At 39.8% G+C, this 17,500-nt stretch overlaps 3 protein-coding genes across 8 annotated transcripts in view; 1 reads left to right on the forward strand and 2 right to left on the reverse strand.

The window, feature by feature from the left end:
- The window catches only part of LOC111338689 (ureidoglycolate lyase-like), a 16,056-nt gene extending 14,280 nt beyond the window's left edge, over positions 1–1,776 (forward strand). The window contains exons 14-15 of the mRNA XM_088732178.1: positions 460–527; positions 643–1,776. Coding sequence (XP_088588304.1) covers positions 460–527; positions 643–894 — 320 coding nt within the window. The 3' untranslated portion in view covers positions 895–1,776. The remainder of the gene's footprint in view (positions 1–459; positions 528–642) is intronic.
- A 962-nt stretch (positions 1,777–2,738) lies between these two features.
- LOC148723697 (N-alpha-acetyltransferase 15, NatA auxiliary subunit-like) lies at positions 2,739–5,655 on the reverse strand. Its single transcript, XM_088732179.1, has 4 exons — positions 5,161–5,655; positions 4,695–4,838; positions 4,161–4,258; positions 2,739–3,651 (listed from the first exon to the last, which is right to left on the reverse strand). The coding sequence occupies exons 2-4, from the start codon at positions 4,819–4,821 to the stop codon at positions 3,448–3,450; spliced, it is 429 nt and encodes a 142-aa protein (XP_088588305.1). The 5' UTR covers positions 4,822–4,838; positions 5,161–5,655; the 3' UTR covers positions 2,739–3,447.
- A 3,949-nt stretch (positions 5,656–9,604) lies between these two features.
- The window catches only part of LOC111338710 (uncharacterized), a 9,065-nt gene continuing 1,169 nt past the window's right edge, over positions 9,605–17,500 (reverse strand). Inside the window, exons 2-7 of one of the 6 annotated variants that reach the window (XM_088733528.1) lie at positions 16,802–16,858; positions 15,592–15,948; positions 15,461–15,514; positions 14,633–14,731; positions 14,324–14,419; positions 9,605–12,833 (exon numbers count right to left, since the gene is read on the reverse strand). In XM_088733528.1, coding sequence (XP_088589654.1) covers positions 12,661–12,833; positions 14,324–14,419; positions 14,633–14,731; positions 15,461–15,514; positions 15,592–15,814 — 645 coding nt within the window. In that variant the 5' untranslated portion in view covers positions 15,815–15,948; positions 16,802–16,858 and the 3' untranslated portion in view covers positions 9,605–12,660. Of the gene's footprint in view, positions 12,834–14,323; positions 14,420–14,632; positions 14,732–15,442; positions 15,515–15,591; positions 15,949–16,801; positions 16,859–17,500 lie in introns of all 6 variants that reach the window. The other 5 variants (XM_088733529.1, XM_088733531.1, XM_088733527.1 and 2 more) reach the window with 5 other exon arrangements.

A 17,500-nucleotide genomic window follows, 5' to 3' on the forward strand; every position in this document is an offset into this window, starting at 1 on the left:
TGATCAATGGAGAAATAGCGAGGATTGTTTAAGGATCTAGGAGATTGACGCGGATTGAAATTCGTCTTGTGGCACATTACTCCTTTGCACTCTAACATGGGCGTCCATATTCTCCATACTGTTTTCTATACATTTTCTACGGTGCTAATATAAAGAATTTGTTCACCTATCAGGAGCCTCTCTAGTTGGCGATCATTACCTTCAATCTCGTGACCTTGATATTTGATTCCGAGGGGAAATTGTAAGGAGAAATTAGATGCCGATCACTCTTGGGGATAGAAGAGTTAAAAAGCAGCTCTTGATATAAATTTTAAAAGTTTATTGCTTATTCAGTGTAATGGCCTTTACGTCGGAATTAGTGTCCCATCTAGGTCCGTAACTCGCTCTTGATGTGCACACGCTGGCTCACTCACCTTAACTCAAGTAACTCAAGTATCTTCTTCGTTTATTCTTACCCAGGCCAGGGTGTATTTGTGCTTAAGGGAGCTGTGGAGGACTCGGCCACAGCCGAAATTTCTAGGTCACAGGTAAGGTGGACATTGTGTTAGAAACTACGTACACAAGGCGATGATACACGTCACCTTTCCTGAAACTTGATCGTGGAGAATTTCTAAGCTTATATCTCCTCCGTGGTATTTTCAGATTTGGCAGGCAATTCGCCATCGGTGCAAACTGGAGGGAGATGGCCTTATTGTGACTAAAGCCCTCGTTTGCGGTCAAATAAAACGTATAACAGACGAGCTTATCAGCCAGAAAGCTCACAACTCTGTGGATGCAGAAAGGCTAGCGACGTCTGCCAAGGTATTGGGGGAGCTCGTATTGAAGCGAGACTTCCCACAGTTTATAACAACATACCTTTACGAACATCAAGCGTTCAGGAACAGAATGCAATAATGAACTGTGAATATAAAGGTGAAAGAGACTAAAGTGCAGCCCATTTCATAAGGTGGCCCGCAAAGGCGCATGCGCAGGCTACTTAAAATGAAAGTCCCAGAGGTTGTTGGAAAAGCGGTTGCCGATAAAAGAAACCCCGAGGACTACGAGCAATCCCTCCCGGTTTTCGGAAAAGTCCGTGAGGCGAGTAAAACAAAATAAGTGAAAAACGAAAAAAAAAAAAAAAAGAATGTTGGCACAACGCACTCCCAGAGTTCTGTGTGGCGCGCTGATATCAATTTTCTCTTTTTCGCTGATTTTCTTGTTACCCGCGGGACGGACTTCGCCCAAAGCAAGGACTGATCGTAGTCTATTTAAGGTGTGGAGGCTAACAATCTCCCCTTCCTTGATTTCAAACAGATCGGAAGCGAGATTTTTTTTAGGCAAAAAGTGTTTGTAGCCCCACGCCAGCTTCCACAATCAGCAACCTGCTTTTTAGTCTCCTCTTTAAAATTTTCATTCTGCTGTTCCTTTTGATTCAGGATTATTTAATAATATATTGTTTGTTAATGATATTGGTGTGGAGAAATTTGACAAAGAGCAACTATTATACAAATTAAAGATGTCATGGTTCTACTGTACATTAGCATGTCCAGGAAGCTTGTGTGATTAAAGGAGTTCCTTCCTTTGAAGGATCGGCTATTGTAAGGCACACTTAACTCCAAATCGTGTTTGAGCTTCGAGCCCTGTGGCGCCTTATTTGTGGTCACAATTGGGCGATACATTAGTGAGAGTATTGTGTTCTTTACTCACAGAATGACAACTTTTATGTGATTGATGTTGAGAATTTTCATTTCCTTCAACTGAATTTCACTTAGGTGATTAAAAGGTAAATTAAATCTGGTCAGGGATATCCGATGGAGACGTAGACTCCTGCATTAAATACCTACCACCCCTCCCCCCCCCCCCCCCCCCCACCAAAGTAAGGCTAAATTAATTTATCATTTCGTATCACTCGGTAGCTGTTGCCCAATTGACAATTTGCGCGATATTAGAACAACTAATCTGCTAGTGTTCTATGGAAGGGGTTTCGGTCGTAACGTCCTCTTTAATTCATTTATTTACCCAGGTTTTTTTTTTCTTTTTTTCTTCATTCCCGGGACATTCCTCCCATTACCCTCTTGTTCTGGTACGTCTAATTCTCCTTTCTGACGGAGGCAACAAAAAGGATTAAACTTATTTCTTGCACTTTCTTGTTTCTTTCTTAGAACCCTTCCGCTATCCGTCTTTAAACACGCGTCGTCTTCTTTGAAAGTTTCGCAATACGTTCATTATCTTAAAACATGACCAACGTCTTGTCCAAGAAATCATCCTTTTACTTATCGATGGAGATATTACGCGCTGTGGTGGTTAACATTAACTGTTGTTAGAGTGTAATCTTTAGTTCTCATCCTTAACCGCAGTTACCTTCTAAGCGTCGCTCCAAAACCTGTGTAACTCAGGGATGCTCAATTTTGCTCGCGTAGAATGTCATGAGATTAGGTCGATCCCCCTTCAATCAAGGAACACCAATCAGGTTCAACCGTTTGGATCACATTTAGCGCGAGTTGCGTCCGTTTCAAGCGCCGATCCTTTTTATGAGCCATTCATGTTCGAATATGGACCAACCCAAATGAACATAAGGACACATTTTGATCCGGACGTTGAACGTATGTCTCTAATACAGTTCCAGGAGTTTTGGTGATAAAAGGAAACTTTGGTTACCGACTTCATTTTTTTTTTATGCATTCATTTCGGTACTTAAGAAATGAAAGTCCTTGCCAAGTAAGTCGGAGAAAACGGCTCAGCCGTTCGAAATTAAAATAGCCGTTCTTAATTGATTCAGAAAAAAGAACGAATTTACACGCGAAATTTCAGTTGTAAGATTTGGCTCATAAAATGTTTGGCGTTTGAACCGGACCTTATATGGAAGTGTTTACAATATTTTCTTACAGCTCGGCGAAACTAGTTCCTTGTGAATTATTCATTTATTTTTAAAAATAAGCTGCGTTGTGTTTCAAATGGTGAAAAGTAATCTGGTAGAATATCTCAAATAGCTCTCGTCTCCTTCGTGGCCGTACGCAAGATGTCAAACAACGTTACCTGGCATACCAAAAACGGCGACGAAAGAGGCTCATGTCAACAGTGTATGGCTTTTCTATACAGTTTATCTTAGTCTTTCAGCGTCAAAATCTAAATTTGGACTCCGGTCCCTTTTAATCGACGTCTCTACATACGAGGGGAGTCAAGGTGTAACACCGCAAAAATTCAGTACAATGTTTGTGTCAATTATTTGTCAGAACAGCTCCTCGAAGTCATAAGGACATTTTCGACCACTGTTTCTCTGAGTAGCCCCTTTCTACCCAACAAAGAGGTTTTTATATTTTGCAGCATCCTTGCACCAAAATACTAATAATTCTCTGAATACAGTACATCATGGACTTTTCATCTTCCATTCTCCACACATTTAAAAGATCGTTCGGCGTGTTTACGTAAAATGACAGTTTTACTTGCTCAGGTGTTTCGTGATTCAACTCATGCCACGCCATCGCATAACGGCTCACTTAAGCCGGTCTGAGCACCGTCTAATCCATTCACATTTCCGATGACTCCGTCGTCTTTTGCGAACACTGAAGCCCACGGAAACACAGTCCTGCATTTGAGGAAATACTCCCTCGTCAAATCAGTGCACTCGCCGAACGTACCCTCTAAAAGTGCGTTGTAAATCATTGTGCAGGTCTGTAAGACACCAAAAACAACAACAATGTTAAGCGATATTTCAACACATCAAATCCCTGTGGACCAAGGTATTGTTAGGGCCTGATTACCTGGAGGTGGGGGACCCAAGGTAGGAGAGGTAATCTGCCTAGCCGTGGTCAAAACATTGCCCGCGCGATTCCAGGGTGACGTTTCTAAAGGTTGTTGGCACGCTGGCAAATGTAAAATGAACGCGACCCCGGCTAGGCGGGTTACCCCATCTTGAGACGTTTACATGGCAAATCGCGACTCCAGCTGACAGGGCTACCCTTCCCGGCAGACTGGGCAACCCGCCGGGGTGGGTTACCCCACCTATCATGTAAACGTGATCACGATAAAATAAGAGTTTGCATGGACAGTCAGGTTAACCCAATTAGGCGGGTTACCTCACCTACCTAGGGTCCCCCACCTCCATGTAAACAGGCCCTTTTGTCTTGCGGTTTGTTTGTGTACTAAAAGCGAAGGAGCTCGCTAGACTAGCCTTCCATTACCTCTAATGTCCTGTCTTCTAGACTATCAGATAAGTCTGTAACCAGCGCAAGCGCATCGTCTACCTTTGAAGCATCCAAAAGACATAGCGTCTTGCTTCCTAGAAAAAAAAAAACAGCAAAAAAAAAATGTCATTACTTTCAAGATACTGAGTACAGACTATTGTATAGCATGATAACAAACAATTCAACGGTTAAGAACAAATTTAGAAATAATGAAACATACACACTCCCCCCCACCCTCCTTCATCCAAATAAATTATACACCTGCGACAGGGCTCGTTCAGTCGTGAGGGCCTGTTTATAAAGGGAGAGTACCGCGTCACTTCATCCTTTGACGCTTGAGAGTGATTATCATCTTATTTCTCCTTAAAATATCACCCTTGAATCAAACAAAAAGGTCACGATATTAAAGGAAAAATCACCAACTAAAGAAGCTCTTGACTGTTAAACAAATAGAGAATAAGAGGGAGAATTTGCATACTGATGTTGGGGCGGGTTCTTGATGGAAAGCCGGAGCTTATTTTTATCATTCACCTGAAAATCTGTGAGGCAAGGAATGAGAGTGTTTTTCCAAGAAATCAGCATTAAATTGTTTGATATCGTTTCCGTCAAGAAGAGTTTTGAGTTCTCGTTCTACTACAATTGCCACGGGCTCCTTCATGTGCTTCGACCCAGACACTGAAAAATAGAAAGACAGTACATTACATGTATTACTAAAATATGATGCGTAAAAGTCTACAAAAAAGTGCTCATGAATAAAAAAATGTCAGAATCTCGTGATTCGCCATTTTCTCGTTGCCGTCGCCGTTTTTGTTTGCGTAGGGTTCCTTTTATTATGAGACTCAAAGTAAAGCGTGCTGTCCATTGAAACATTTGTAAAACTCGGAGTAGAGCAGTGGCCCTTCCAATCTAGTATTCCCTTTTTGCTCTGGTTTGGTGGAATAACTCTCATGTACAGATCACATAAAACGGAGCTAATGTCGATGAACGTAACACTCACCTTTAACAGCGAGCTTTACTAAGTGTTCATGGAGCTTGGGATGGTTTGCTTCCAGATTTGAGATCTCCAGAGGTTGGCATCTCTGTTATAGATGTATGTGCGTCAGTACTTGCACATGTAATGATCACAGTTTCTTGATGTCTTGTTACTTTATTGCACCTTCACCGTGAGACACTAGGTTGGCGTGTCTATGGACTGTTACAAAGATCTGATAAAAAAATATGAAGCTATCACTTGACGTGTCACAGGAATGCCTTGAAATGGGATAAGGTTGGATGTCAGGCTTGTAGATGTTGCCTTTTTGTTCATATTGGCAGTTGTACCTTTTTAGGGGTATATATGCACTTATTGTCCAAATGTGCTTCGTAGAGTACAAATAACGCGCGAGACGAGTACAAACATCACGCGATATTTGCTCCAGAAACATCCACGAAATTCACCCGCACTGAAGTAAAAATGTAGCGTGTTGGATAATAAAATCTCTCATTAAACGTTTTGTCGTGTAGTATCGCTGAGTATTTTTACTCGTTGTTTGTATTTTGACTAAGGACTAGTATGGGGAACAAAATATGGTCCATTTAAAACACTAAATATTCCAAAAGAACATTTTACACGTTAGGTTAATAAAACTTACTCATTCCTTGTGAGTCCGTTGTGTTTTTTGGCGATTTCCGTCGTTTTAGGCTTGCCTTGCCATCACTGTTTTTCCTGTTATCAGACGTGACGCTTTCATGAAATAATCCTTCGCTTTTGCTCGAGACGTGAGCTTGGGACGCCTGTGGTGCTACGGGCTCGTCAAAATACGGCACAACTCGTAAAAATACTCAGCGATACTACACAACAAAACGTCTAATATGATATATGTACTTGTATGTTGACCGTGTGTTGTTTGTCAAATCAGATATATTATAACCTGATCCACATTAAGCTTGCTGCCTTGGTAAAATGGAAGAAACTACCTGGGGTTTAGATTCAGACTTGCGCTGTGGCCTGTCAGCCCTTAAAGAGAGAGATATTGCCCACACCGTTTTCCAACCATGTGCACACATTCCAGCATATCATCCTCGATAGGATTATTAGAAAGGAAAGGAAAAAGAGGGTGGGATGTGAATGTATTTTAGTGGCCTTTGGTTCTAAAAATCCAAAAACCAAATCAAGCTTAGACCTAGTTACACCTGTCTAACGATAACAGTTTTCAGGACAAGTTGCCTGGCCAATGAAATATTTTCTCTTCTCTTTTACTTGACTTGTGCTCTCTGTCTGTGTAGCCGTGTCAATAAGAAAACTAGCGTCCGTATCTGCAGGGTATGCTGAGGCTGCATAATCGAAGTCAGCGCTCTCTTATTCTCATTCTCAACTGCAACTTAATTATCGTCACTGTTTTCTCTTCCTGATTGTCTCTCCTTGATATGTGTAGATCTGATCTTTGGGGGAGGTCTTTTAGACTTACTCTCACAATCGTACCCTTTCATGTACAACGTTGGTGTAGGGCATTCAACCGTTCTCTAACCTTGTGCAAAATGCGGTCATGTTAAAACAGACCGTGCAGACTGTGCAGACTATAATTTTTTTTGTATTTTTTGTATTTTTTTTTTACTTTTTTCTAAAACTCTGATTTTCACCTTTTCCTTACTATTTTGGTAACGTTGGAACAGTGTCCAGTTTTTGAACACCACATGACGTAGTTTTACGGGGTTATTTCGAGCTCAGGTTACCTAGTAACAATTTGGACGAAATCCCAGGCTTACAGTTATCGAGCACGTGGTGAGATTGAGATCGATGAAGGATGGTTGTACTTGAATTTGCCCATGTTGAGATGAATTTTAGTTTAGTCATAGATATACTTTCGTTAACTCTTTATTTCTGTATTGAAGATGGAAACCAGTGACTGATTTGGAGGTAAGATGATGGGCTGCGTGAATGAAGCAAATAATTACTGGGATCTTCACAACACGACACCAAAGAACTTTAGAGTAAATAAAGTGCTGCAAGCTAAAATCGACTTTTACTCGGAAATAAGATCGTACCCATACACTTGCACGCCATTTTTCTGATAGGACATTACCATAAAGATGAAACATTGATTCGTACATTTCGTGGAAGCTCCTCTAAATAAGATTTTTCATCAAAAATTAATGATAAGTAAATTTATATATATAATCATAGGTGTACCGTATCAAAAGGTGCATTAGTAAGTAACAAAAAATTCCTCCGTCTGCACGGTCTACGGTCTGCAGTCTGCGTTTTAACATGACCGTGCAAAATGATTTGAGCAGACCACAGGCAGCCCAAGCTCACTACGAGAAAAGCGGACGTGACTCTTACCGTGTTGCGTAACGTTTTATATTTAGAAAGGTTTGTATGGGATGTTATCGGTTTGCCTTAAAAGAGAGAAAAAAATGTCTTGTTTTGAAATATAATGGGCTCACTTTATTGCCTTGTTGTTTTCTTTGTTGATTCCGAACGTCTCAGGCCATTTTGAAGCGTTTTCGGCGAGTTAGCGCTATGTTGGTGTTCAACTGCTAAAAGAAAGACAAGGCCGGAAACCTATTTTAGAAGCGTCCGTCGCCCGAAGCGAATAATTCCGCCAAAAAATTTCCACCAGTCTCGATTCCTCCAGAAAATCAAAGCAGAGATGTTGCAGTTCCATTTTCCATTCACTCGATTCACAATTCCTCCCCCAGATCTTTCACTAGCGATACTTTTATCTCCAGATCGATAGGCTTTCCCATTTCGAATTTGGCTGGTTGAAACGACCACTGTCCCTTCGCCGATCGCACAGTATGTTGGGTAACAAAAATAAGCCCGGCGAGGGTAGCCAGCGGCCTGCAGTCCAAAAACAAACCCGTTAGCTCCCCTGGAATTTCGCCGCAGGTTTCGTTCATAGCTTGACACTCAGGAACGTGCACATGGCGATCGATCTCGGGTTTCCACTGAGATATTTAAATTAGTAAACACATTTTCATTCGATGTTGATTGGTCGATCAAAACAATGCGGTCTTGACAAAACCTCTCGAGGGGAAGACCGCGTTGTTTTGATCGACCAATCAACATCGAATGAAAATGTGTTTACTAATTTAAATATCTCAGTGGAAACCCGAGATCGATCGCCATGTGCACGTTCCTGAGTGTCAAGCTATGAACGAAACCTGCGGCGAAATTCCAGGGGAGCTAACGGGTTTGTTTTTGGACTGCAGGCCGCTGGCTACCCTCGCCGGGCTTATTTTTGTTACCCAACATACTGTGCGATCGGCGAAGGGACAGTGGTCGTTTCAACCAGCCAAATTCGAAATGGGAAAGCCTATCGATCTGGAGATAAAAGTATCGCTAGTGAAAGATCTGGGGGAGGAATTGTGAATCGAGTGAATGGAAAATGGAACTGCAACATCTCTGCTTTGATTTTCTGGAGGAATCGAGACTGGTGGAAATTTTTTGGCGGAATTATTCGCTTCGGGCGACGGACGCTTCTAAAATAGGTTTCCGGCCTTGTCTTTCTTTTAGCAGTTGAACACCAACATAGCGCTAACTCGCCGAAAACGCTTCAAAATGGCCTGAGACGTTCGGAATCAACAAAGAAAACAACAAGGCAATAAAGTGAGCCCATTATATTTCAAAACAAGACATTTTTTTCTCTCTTTTAAGGCAAACCGATAACATCCCATACAAACCTTTCTAAATATAAAACGTTACGCAACACGGTAAGAGTCACGTCCGCTTTTCTCGTAGTGAGCTTGGGCTGCCTGTGAGCAGACCTTCGTTCTCATGGTGACCTTGAATTGACCACGATTAATAGCTCTGGCCCACGACGAAACATTTCTTATTCTTGGGGTAGTAGAATCTCAATATCCCAACGTGAGGAAAAATCTTTTGCCTTTCTGGGTACCTTCGATCGCTCTCACAGCCCCACACAGCAAATTGATCTTCACAAGGCATACTCTTAATAATATTCGCGTTTACGAGCTTAGAAATAAACCGGAAGTAGACTGTGCACACGTATTTACAACTGAAATTTCTTTATTGGGTCATTTCTTCTGATTTATACTTAACTTTGTAATATTTCAAAACCATTACAAGATATCGATCTCACAATAAACCTTACGCAAGGAGCTCGAGAAAATTTTTATGGTACATTTTATCACAGATTTCACGGTTATTTCAACAAAAACTTACACTTCCCCCGCATCAATATTGCTCTCTTCCTTTTCTGGTAAAGTGGCTGCAACAAGGCGCTGAATTCTCTCAAAAATCGCTTTTCTGTGCGTCAGTTGTTACGATAGGTTTTCGCGTGCTTAACAGGGGAAAGTGAACCTTAGCGGACGGCACAACAAAAAGTGGGGGAAATAAACTTGGTAAAGACCACCCGGCAACGAGAACAGAAACTCGTCACGATTTCCTGGCACACGGAGATCTACTTCGAGCGAGCTTATACGACGACAACAACAACAACAACAACAACAACCTTTATTTATTCTAATTTCTAATGACTATTTTAACAAATTGGACATGCCCACAGGTAGCTAGCTAATCTAGGTGGGTCATGTCTTAACTAAGAAAAAATGTTGGTATACAAGTTTACAGAAATTAGGAAATTAATTAGAGAGAGTAAGTATACAGGTTTACAGAAATCAAAATCAGAAAGTTAAATGAAAAGAGTAGGTATAAGAACAAAGATACTACAAAAGTACAAAAATAGTACAATTAAGGCTATACTTGTTATTCTAGAAAATTTCGTATGTTGATAAAGGAGTCTTCCGAAGACAGAATATTGAAAAGTACTCTTTTAATTTTTCTCTTAAAGTCAAGGAAGAGACAGCGTTTTGGTTCCACAGTAAACTTTATTCTAGGTAAGGCCAACAAGTGACATGACCTCTAGCGTGCTCAAGTTTGTAATCATCAAAACTGTACAAGGTAGCTGCTTAAGAACTAACTAGTGTGAAGCGCTATTGTTATCCAAATCGGCCATATTTGAACAACATAACAAAAGAAGCGGTAAAGATCTCTTTGAAGTTAAACGAAAACTCCTTAAATATTCCCATCTTTTTCTACGACCAAAAGAATTTCAAAATAAAAGGACGGATGTAATAAACTCGAGGCCATTAAAATAGGAAACTTAGGTGAGAATTCACAGCTCTGGTATAGAAAATATGCTTATCTTAATTGCAGTATCGCAGCTGAGGAAATAAGAGTGGAAAAGTAATTAAAAGTTTCTGCTTATCTATGCAAGGTTGGTGTGGAAACTATCGCATGAAAGGAAATCAAAGAGTATAAACTCAGCTGCCAACTACGATGAGAACCAATCTTTTCCAGAAAGACCATTAACACTTATATTTACCTAAAATTTCCCTAGAATTGAACAAGAAAAGTACCGAGAGGCAGCTGTACAATTTAACTTGGCTATTCAAATTTTACTTGTGGCTTTTTTTTCTTTTTTTAAAACATCGCAATGAAAGGAACTCGCTTGAATTGAGAACGGCTAAAATACCAAAACTACGAACAAATATGCTTAAACATCCACAGGGAAAACTCACTAAATTTTCCCGTAACACGTTATAACATAACCAAAGTAAAGAGCGCGCTCTGATTGGTCAATTCAGCGTCCACCATTTGCTCATGGGTGAACGCTGCTGACATGAGCAAAAATGCAAAGACTAGTTTTCTGCGCGCGCTTGTTTTTTCTGGTCACGTAAGATTTGTGAAATAAAAGAAAACTCTTTTGCTACAGTGTATCAATGTTATGTTATAAAACAAATTGTAAACGCCACAGTGTGGTGTTTACCATTTGTTAAATACAACTTTCCGCTACATATTTCTTTATAGCAACACCCTAAAACAGCGAACGAGGAATGAGAGAATGGGAGTGTTAATGCTGTCGCATTAGATTTGTACAGCGGCATTTAGTTTGAATTTTGTTACCAGTCTTCGCTCGGACAAGTGACATGTTTTCACTGTTCGAGACAAGGTCGTATCTCGGCCTACCTAAACGAATTTCAGGGCGTTAAATTTGCTTTAAGGATCTTATTGTCAACGGTTTTAATCGTCCTATATAAACGGAGAGACTAAACGGAAACGGAGGGCGATGTAATAAGGAACCTAAGGAGTGATTAAAGGTACAAACAATTCTACGAGGCCGAGCGTTTTTAATCTTCAGGACAGTATTTATTGCCGACGGTTACAGGGAGAATGGGGAATGGGAGAATGGGTGAGTGGGGGAATGGGAGAATGGGGGAATGGGAGAATAGGGTAATGGGAAAGTGGAGGAATGATGGAATGAGGGAATGAGGGAATGAGGGAATGAAGGATTGGGGGAGTGAGGGAGTGGGGGAATGGGAGAATGAAGGAACGGGGCAATGGGTTAAAAAAGGGAATGGGGGAAATGGGGGAATGGGTGAGTGGGGGAATGGGAGAATGGGGGAATGGGAAAGTGGAGGAATGACGGAATGAAGGAATGAAGGATTGGGGAAATGACGGAGTGGGGAAATGGGAGAATGACGAAACGGGGCAATGGGGAAATAAGGGAATGGGGGAAATAAGGGAATGGGGGAAATAAGGGAATGGGGGAAATGAGGGAATGGGTGAATGGGCAAATGGAGGAATGGACAATGGGGGAATGGGAGAATGCGGAAGTGGAGGAATGGGAGAATGAGGAAATGGGGGAATGAGGGAATGGGAAATCTATAAAATGGGGGAATCTTTAAAAGTGGGAATCTTTGAAATAAGGAATCTTTAAAAGCATCCATCTTTACAAAGACGGAATCTTTAAAAGTGGAAATCTATAAAAATGGGGAAATCTTTGAAAGCGGCAATCTTTAAAACGGGGGAATCGTTAAAACAGGGGAATCACTAAGAGCGGGAATCTTTAAAAACGTAAGAATTTTTATTTGCCGATGGCAGGGGCACACGATAATTACTTTTTTGTTAGCATGAATGGTATGTCAGTCATCAACCCTATAAGTAATTATGATTGAATACTCTGATCTACATCGTTTTCCGGTATTATCCTCAGGATTCAAAATAACAGCTGGCTGCCAGCGGCATCCGGAACTTTCAGCAAACTTGCTGTTTTTTTCAGCAGAAAACTTTTAGTCATAAATAGTACCAATACAGGTTGATGATTTCAGTTTCTTCTCACCTTTTTGTCCCTTACAATCTTCACTATCACACTGTTAAATGCACTTACTTTTCCCTGTCTTGTAGGTATGTTTTCCTACAATATCTCCCAACCTGTATCAATCAATATTCTATCCAACCCAGTTTGTAATAATCTTATTAGGTTACTGTATTGGACGAAGGAAAAAGTTTTGACAACCAATATTTGATTAATTTACACCAATCCCCTGTTAATGACTATTTTTTCAGAAGCTTTCTTAAATGAATTGAATATCTAAATATTCATCACTTACTTTAAATAGTAAACATAATAGCCCCTCAGCACACTTTGTGGCAATTATCACTTTGTCTTCTTAATCTTTTGCAACTAAACATCTGTCATTTCCCCTAGCTCTACACTTCAGTCTCCAAACCCTCAACATCTTCTGTTGCACCACTTTGTCGTTGACTTTGGCATCTTCTTCGAAAACACAAAAAAAGCAACGGTAGTGCTATCAGCAACAAAACTACAGCTACAGGAACAGCAACTCCCTTGGCAATGTCACCTCCCTTTTGGTTGCATGTTCCTAAAAAATAAGAAATGACATGAGATAAAAATTAAGTTTATTAGTAAAACCATTATGGGATTGTAATCTAATCAGGTAGCAGTCATTTTTTTAATCTAACACCAGATTCTCAAAATAAATTTACAGGGAAATGTGTAGCAGCTAGAGGGGAGAATTCACAATCAGATCCTGGGAGTTAACCCTTTTCCTAAAATCAGTAGGCAAGTTCTCCATACAGTTCTCTATACATTTCCTATGGTGCTGAAGAGGAGAAGTTGTTTAACTTCTCCAACAATCAATAGCTTTTTGAGTCTATGATTATTTCCTTCATTCCCATGACCTTAATGTTTGATTAAGAAATGGTATTGTATGGAGGAATTAGACACTAGCCACTCTTAGGGGTTAATTCATAATGGTAACTGAACTGAGTGGAGTGCAATTTGGGCTGAAATCATATGCGTGATTTCAAAATCAAATGAGCCCGCAGTGCGAGTTCGATTTGAAATCACAAGTATGATTTCAGACCAAAATTGCACGACACGAGGTTCAATTACCACTTTATTACATCCATTTTGAAATCGCCCAAATACAGAACTTGCTCAATTCAAATATTTTACTGATCCAGTACTGAGCCGGTTTTTAAATAATAAGGGGAACCAGAAACGCTTTTACATCTTAATGTGTCTGCAAAACAGAAAGACTGACGTCAAGTGTCAAAAACTCAGTCGAGCGTAAAATGATGCAATTTAGAGCAAAAAATTATGCGACTCGTAAATAAATCGCACCAATTAGAGCCAATCAGATTACAGGGACCACCAGTGATTTCAAAATGGATGTAATAAAGGGTTAAAGAATTAGGGGTCTAATCAATAAAAGATAAATATCTTAAGATCAACTTCAAAAGCATTTATATTTTATATATTAGTTGGCAGACTTGCAAACAAAATGTTCACATTTGAGATGTATTTGCATGGTACAAAATAATTATGTGATGGTTACAGTACAGCATACATTCACAAAATCGGTGGCTGGCTGCAGCTAAATGCAGCCAAAGAAAAAAGATCTGTGAATTTTGATATATTTTAAACATGTTTACTGGTATGTCAACTTTTCTTCTTTTGAGGATCAATACTAGGTGAATTTTACACAAATTTGTACATGGAGCTGGTGTTTATTTAAGGTTAGTCCGTGACGTTTTTCTTTGTTCTTGCTTTTTTGTTGCGTTACATTTCGGTACATATACTCGAGTTAGAGTTTGGTCACATGTTTTTTGGACTGTAGCTTCTCACACGTGTTCTTATCGATGAGCTCTTGCAGGCTGTAAACTCTTCTTTTAATCATTTGGTTCACACAAAATGTAAGTAGGATTTTGATTGACACTTGTTTTAGGTATTCATTTTGTTTATTCGTCTTATTGTTTGTTTTCTTCCTCAGTTTTCACCGTCTTGTAACCGTTTTCATGACATGTTTACACTATCAATTGTGATGGTCGAAAATTGTAGGAATATTACCGATAACGTGTTGAAGTTTTGTGCTATCCCCAACAGTTGGAGTTACTGTAGCTACTGATCTATTCGTAGTTTTATTGACTTGTCCTGCCATCACACCTAAATTGAATAAAAAAATGCTAGCTGTAAAAGGACATTGTCTGCATAATTAAGCAAGACAGAATTTCTCCTAACCATATCATTACAATATCACACAGACAAGGGAGGAGATTTGTTATGGGGTCATCTCGTGTAGATGATAATAAGATGGTCTCATTACTTTACATGGCCATCTGTAGTACCACTATTTTTCATTACATTTCAGCTACCCACCTACCCATATGTGAATTTTATACAAATTTATATCTGGAGTTGGAGTTGCTGTAGCTATTGATTTATTTGAAGTTTTATTGCCCTGTCCTGCCATCACACCTAAATTGAATCAGAAAATGCTAGTTGTAAAAGGACCATTGTTAATCAAAGAACAACCTATCCCTTCCTAACAGCACCATGCATATCCCTGCTATGCATCTCCATAAGCAAGACAGAATTTCTCCTTAGCATATCAATACAATATCAAACAGACAAGGAAAGAGATTTGTATGCCAGACAGTAGGTAAAGTCCATTTACAAGCCAGTGGCCCATCAGGCTGGTGCTTAACTCTGGTTTCTGTAGCATGAAGCGACTAGTCCATTGCAGGGTTACACCCCCAGCATTAAATTTGCCATTACCCATTTAAAGACCTGGGTGAAGAGAGGCACTGTGAGAGTAAAGTGTCTTGCCTAAGAACAAAACACGATGTCCCTGGCCAGGGCTCGGCCCAGGACCACTCGATCTGGAGTCAAGCGCACCAACCATGAGGCTACTGCGCCTCCACATGCCAGACAGTAAGGACAGTTCTACTCAATGAGATCTTGGGAGTGAAAGGGTCAAAGAAACTTCATGCATGCCCAACTGACTGAATAAATGACTAAATAACCAACTTATTGGTTGAGTGATGAACAAGTTTTCCAATAAAAATTATATCATAAAAAATAATTTATTGATCATTGGAACCCAAACTTTAATAGTAGTGACCTTTATGTTGTACTTGACTATTGAATATACTTAAAAATGGTACACTTTCCACAGCTTTATCATACCTGTAATTGGTACCTTACCAGTGCTAGTTTGAACACTTAGTCTTGTAGATGCAGTGCTTATTTCAGGTAGAACTGTAAGAAAAAAATCAACAACCACCATTAAAAAAAATGAAGCAATTATAAACTTTATTACATTTTCAGCTACCCACCTGTTATCATTTTCTTATCCTGAAAGTCACAATTGCGACTACTTTCAATTGCACCCTTAAAAATATATGTTAAGGTGACACTGAAGTTGCTTGATAGAGTGCTCATCTTAAGTGTGATGTGGGTCGTGTTGATATGAAATTCGAGTCTGTTGTGACAGAATTCCTTCAAACCAGGTTCCTTCGGGTGAGGGTTACATGTCAAGGTTACAGAACCTTTTGGCATACTAGCAAATTCCACAGAATTACGGGAGACACGGTAACCACGTAGCCCTTGATCATGGGAGAATTCAGAGGGCCATCTCCTCCACACTACTTCAATTTTCTGACCTTGAGCAATCTCAATATATTCTTCCAAAGCTAAAAAAGAAAAAAATACAGCCATACATAATAAAATGTACCTAATTTCATCATTTGAAATATATTTAAATAATCCTCATTGGTAAATTACGGTTCTTACAAGTCCAAAAAAACATTCAACTCAAGACAGAGAGTACATTGTACCTGACTATTATGGGAAAGAACTGACTTTACAAAGTAGTTTTGTGTAATCCATTAACTTGATAGACTTTCAACCTTTCACTATGCCCACAACACTTTACTGCAACCCCACAAGACAATAAAATCATAGTTAGTAGAGGGGACTGTCCCCTCTACTAACTATGATAACATTTTAGGACAAGGTCAAGTAAATAATTTGTTACTGCAGCAGATACATGAATCATTTGCCCCAGTCTTTATCTACTATCTCATCACAAGTCCTTCTGAGAGGCCACACATTCCCTACCTATAAGCACAACTCACATCCCTAGCACTAACACCAATGAACCTACACTATGTCAGAACTTCAGCTGACCTGTTGTACCTACTTTAGAAATAAAGAGATGCCCAACTGTGGAGATTTAAAATCTGGAGATTTTCCTCTAATGCCATCACAGCATCAACTTAGCAGCATCTAACTCCAACTAAAAATGTGATGCCCCCCTCCCCCTGATCAAATAGATCTTCCTTCTCCAAAAAACAAAGAAAGCTTTTGTTTAGTTTATGTCCCAAAGAAGTTGCATTAAAAAAAATGCAATATTGCTTTGATTTGAGTAAATCTGGTAATAGGATGTTAGCCTACAGTGGAGCAAAGCCTTCTCAGAGATACCAGCACTTATGTGCTCCTCATCAATTCATGTTGAAATAAGTTTATTTCAAGTACAAAACTCACCACAACTAGAGTTATGCGGATCTCCTTCCAGATCAATGTGGCCTTGAATACCTCCCACTGCATGAAAAGAGTGAAGAGACAGCCTTGATTTATATGGTATGACTAGGGTACTAACATTTCAATCTTGTTTGAAAGCGGGGTATAAGTCTAACATAAACACACTGATACAATTACCAATAATTGGCCTGCAAGATTGCTGACTCAACTGGTGGGTAAACCATATTCAGTTTCTGATGACCAAAATCAGTCAAATGCCTTGTATACAGTTCTGTATGTTTTGGTATATATTTTTCGAACCAGCTGAAACTACATATAGTCAAATCGATGTCTCATTTGTGCGAAGAATCCTGCCGCTTTTGCAGTTGTGTCAAATGCAAGACAAATGATCGATTGCGATCTTGAGCGCGATCTTGTCATCGGTAGCTTCGACAAAGAATTAAATGCATTCGATGAGAAGCTGGTTTGGTCGGAAGTGTCGTCATAAGGCACTTTTATATCATGTTATGGCTGAAAAAACAAACATTCTTCACTGTAGACTCCGACATCTAGACGCTAAAAGTTATAGATAACCATTCCATGCCACCGCCTTTCACAGTCACTGTTATCCGCCTTCTTGTGTACCAAGATGGCGGATCGTCTACGTCTTCCATTGATAGCAACTATGGTGTGCCTTAACTACAAAAATTCTTCGATATAAGA

This window comes from Stylophora pistillata, chromosome 9 (genome assembly GCF_964205215.1).
Source record: "Stylophora pistillata chromosome 9, jaStyPist1.2, whole genome shotgun sequence".
Taxonomy (NCBI): Eukaryota; Metazoa; Cnidaria; class Anthozoa; order Scleractinia; family Pocilloporidae; genus Stylophora; species Stylophora pistillata.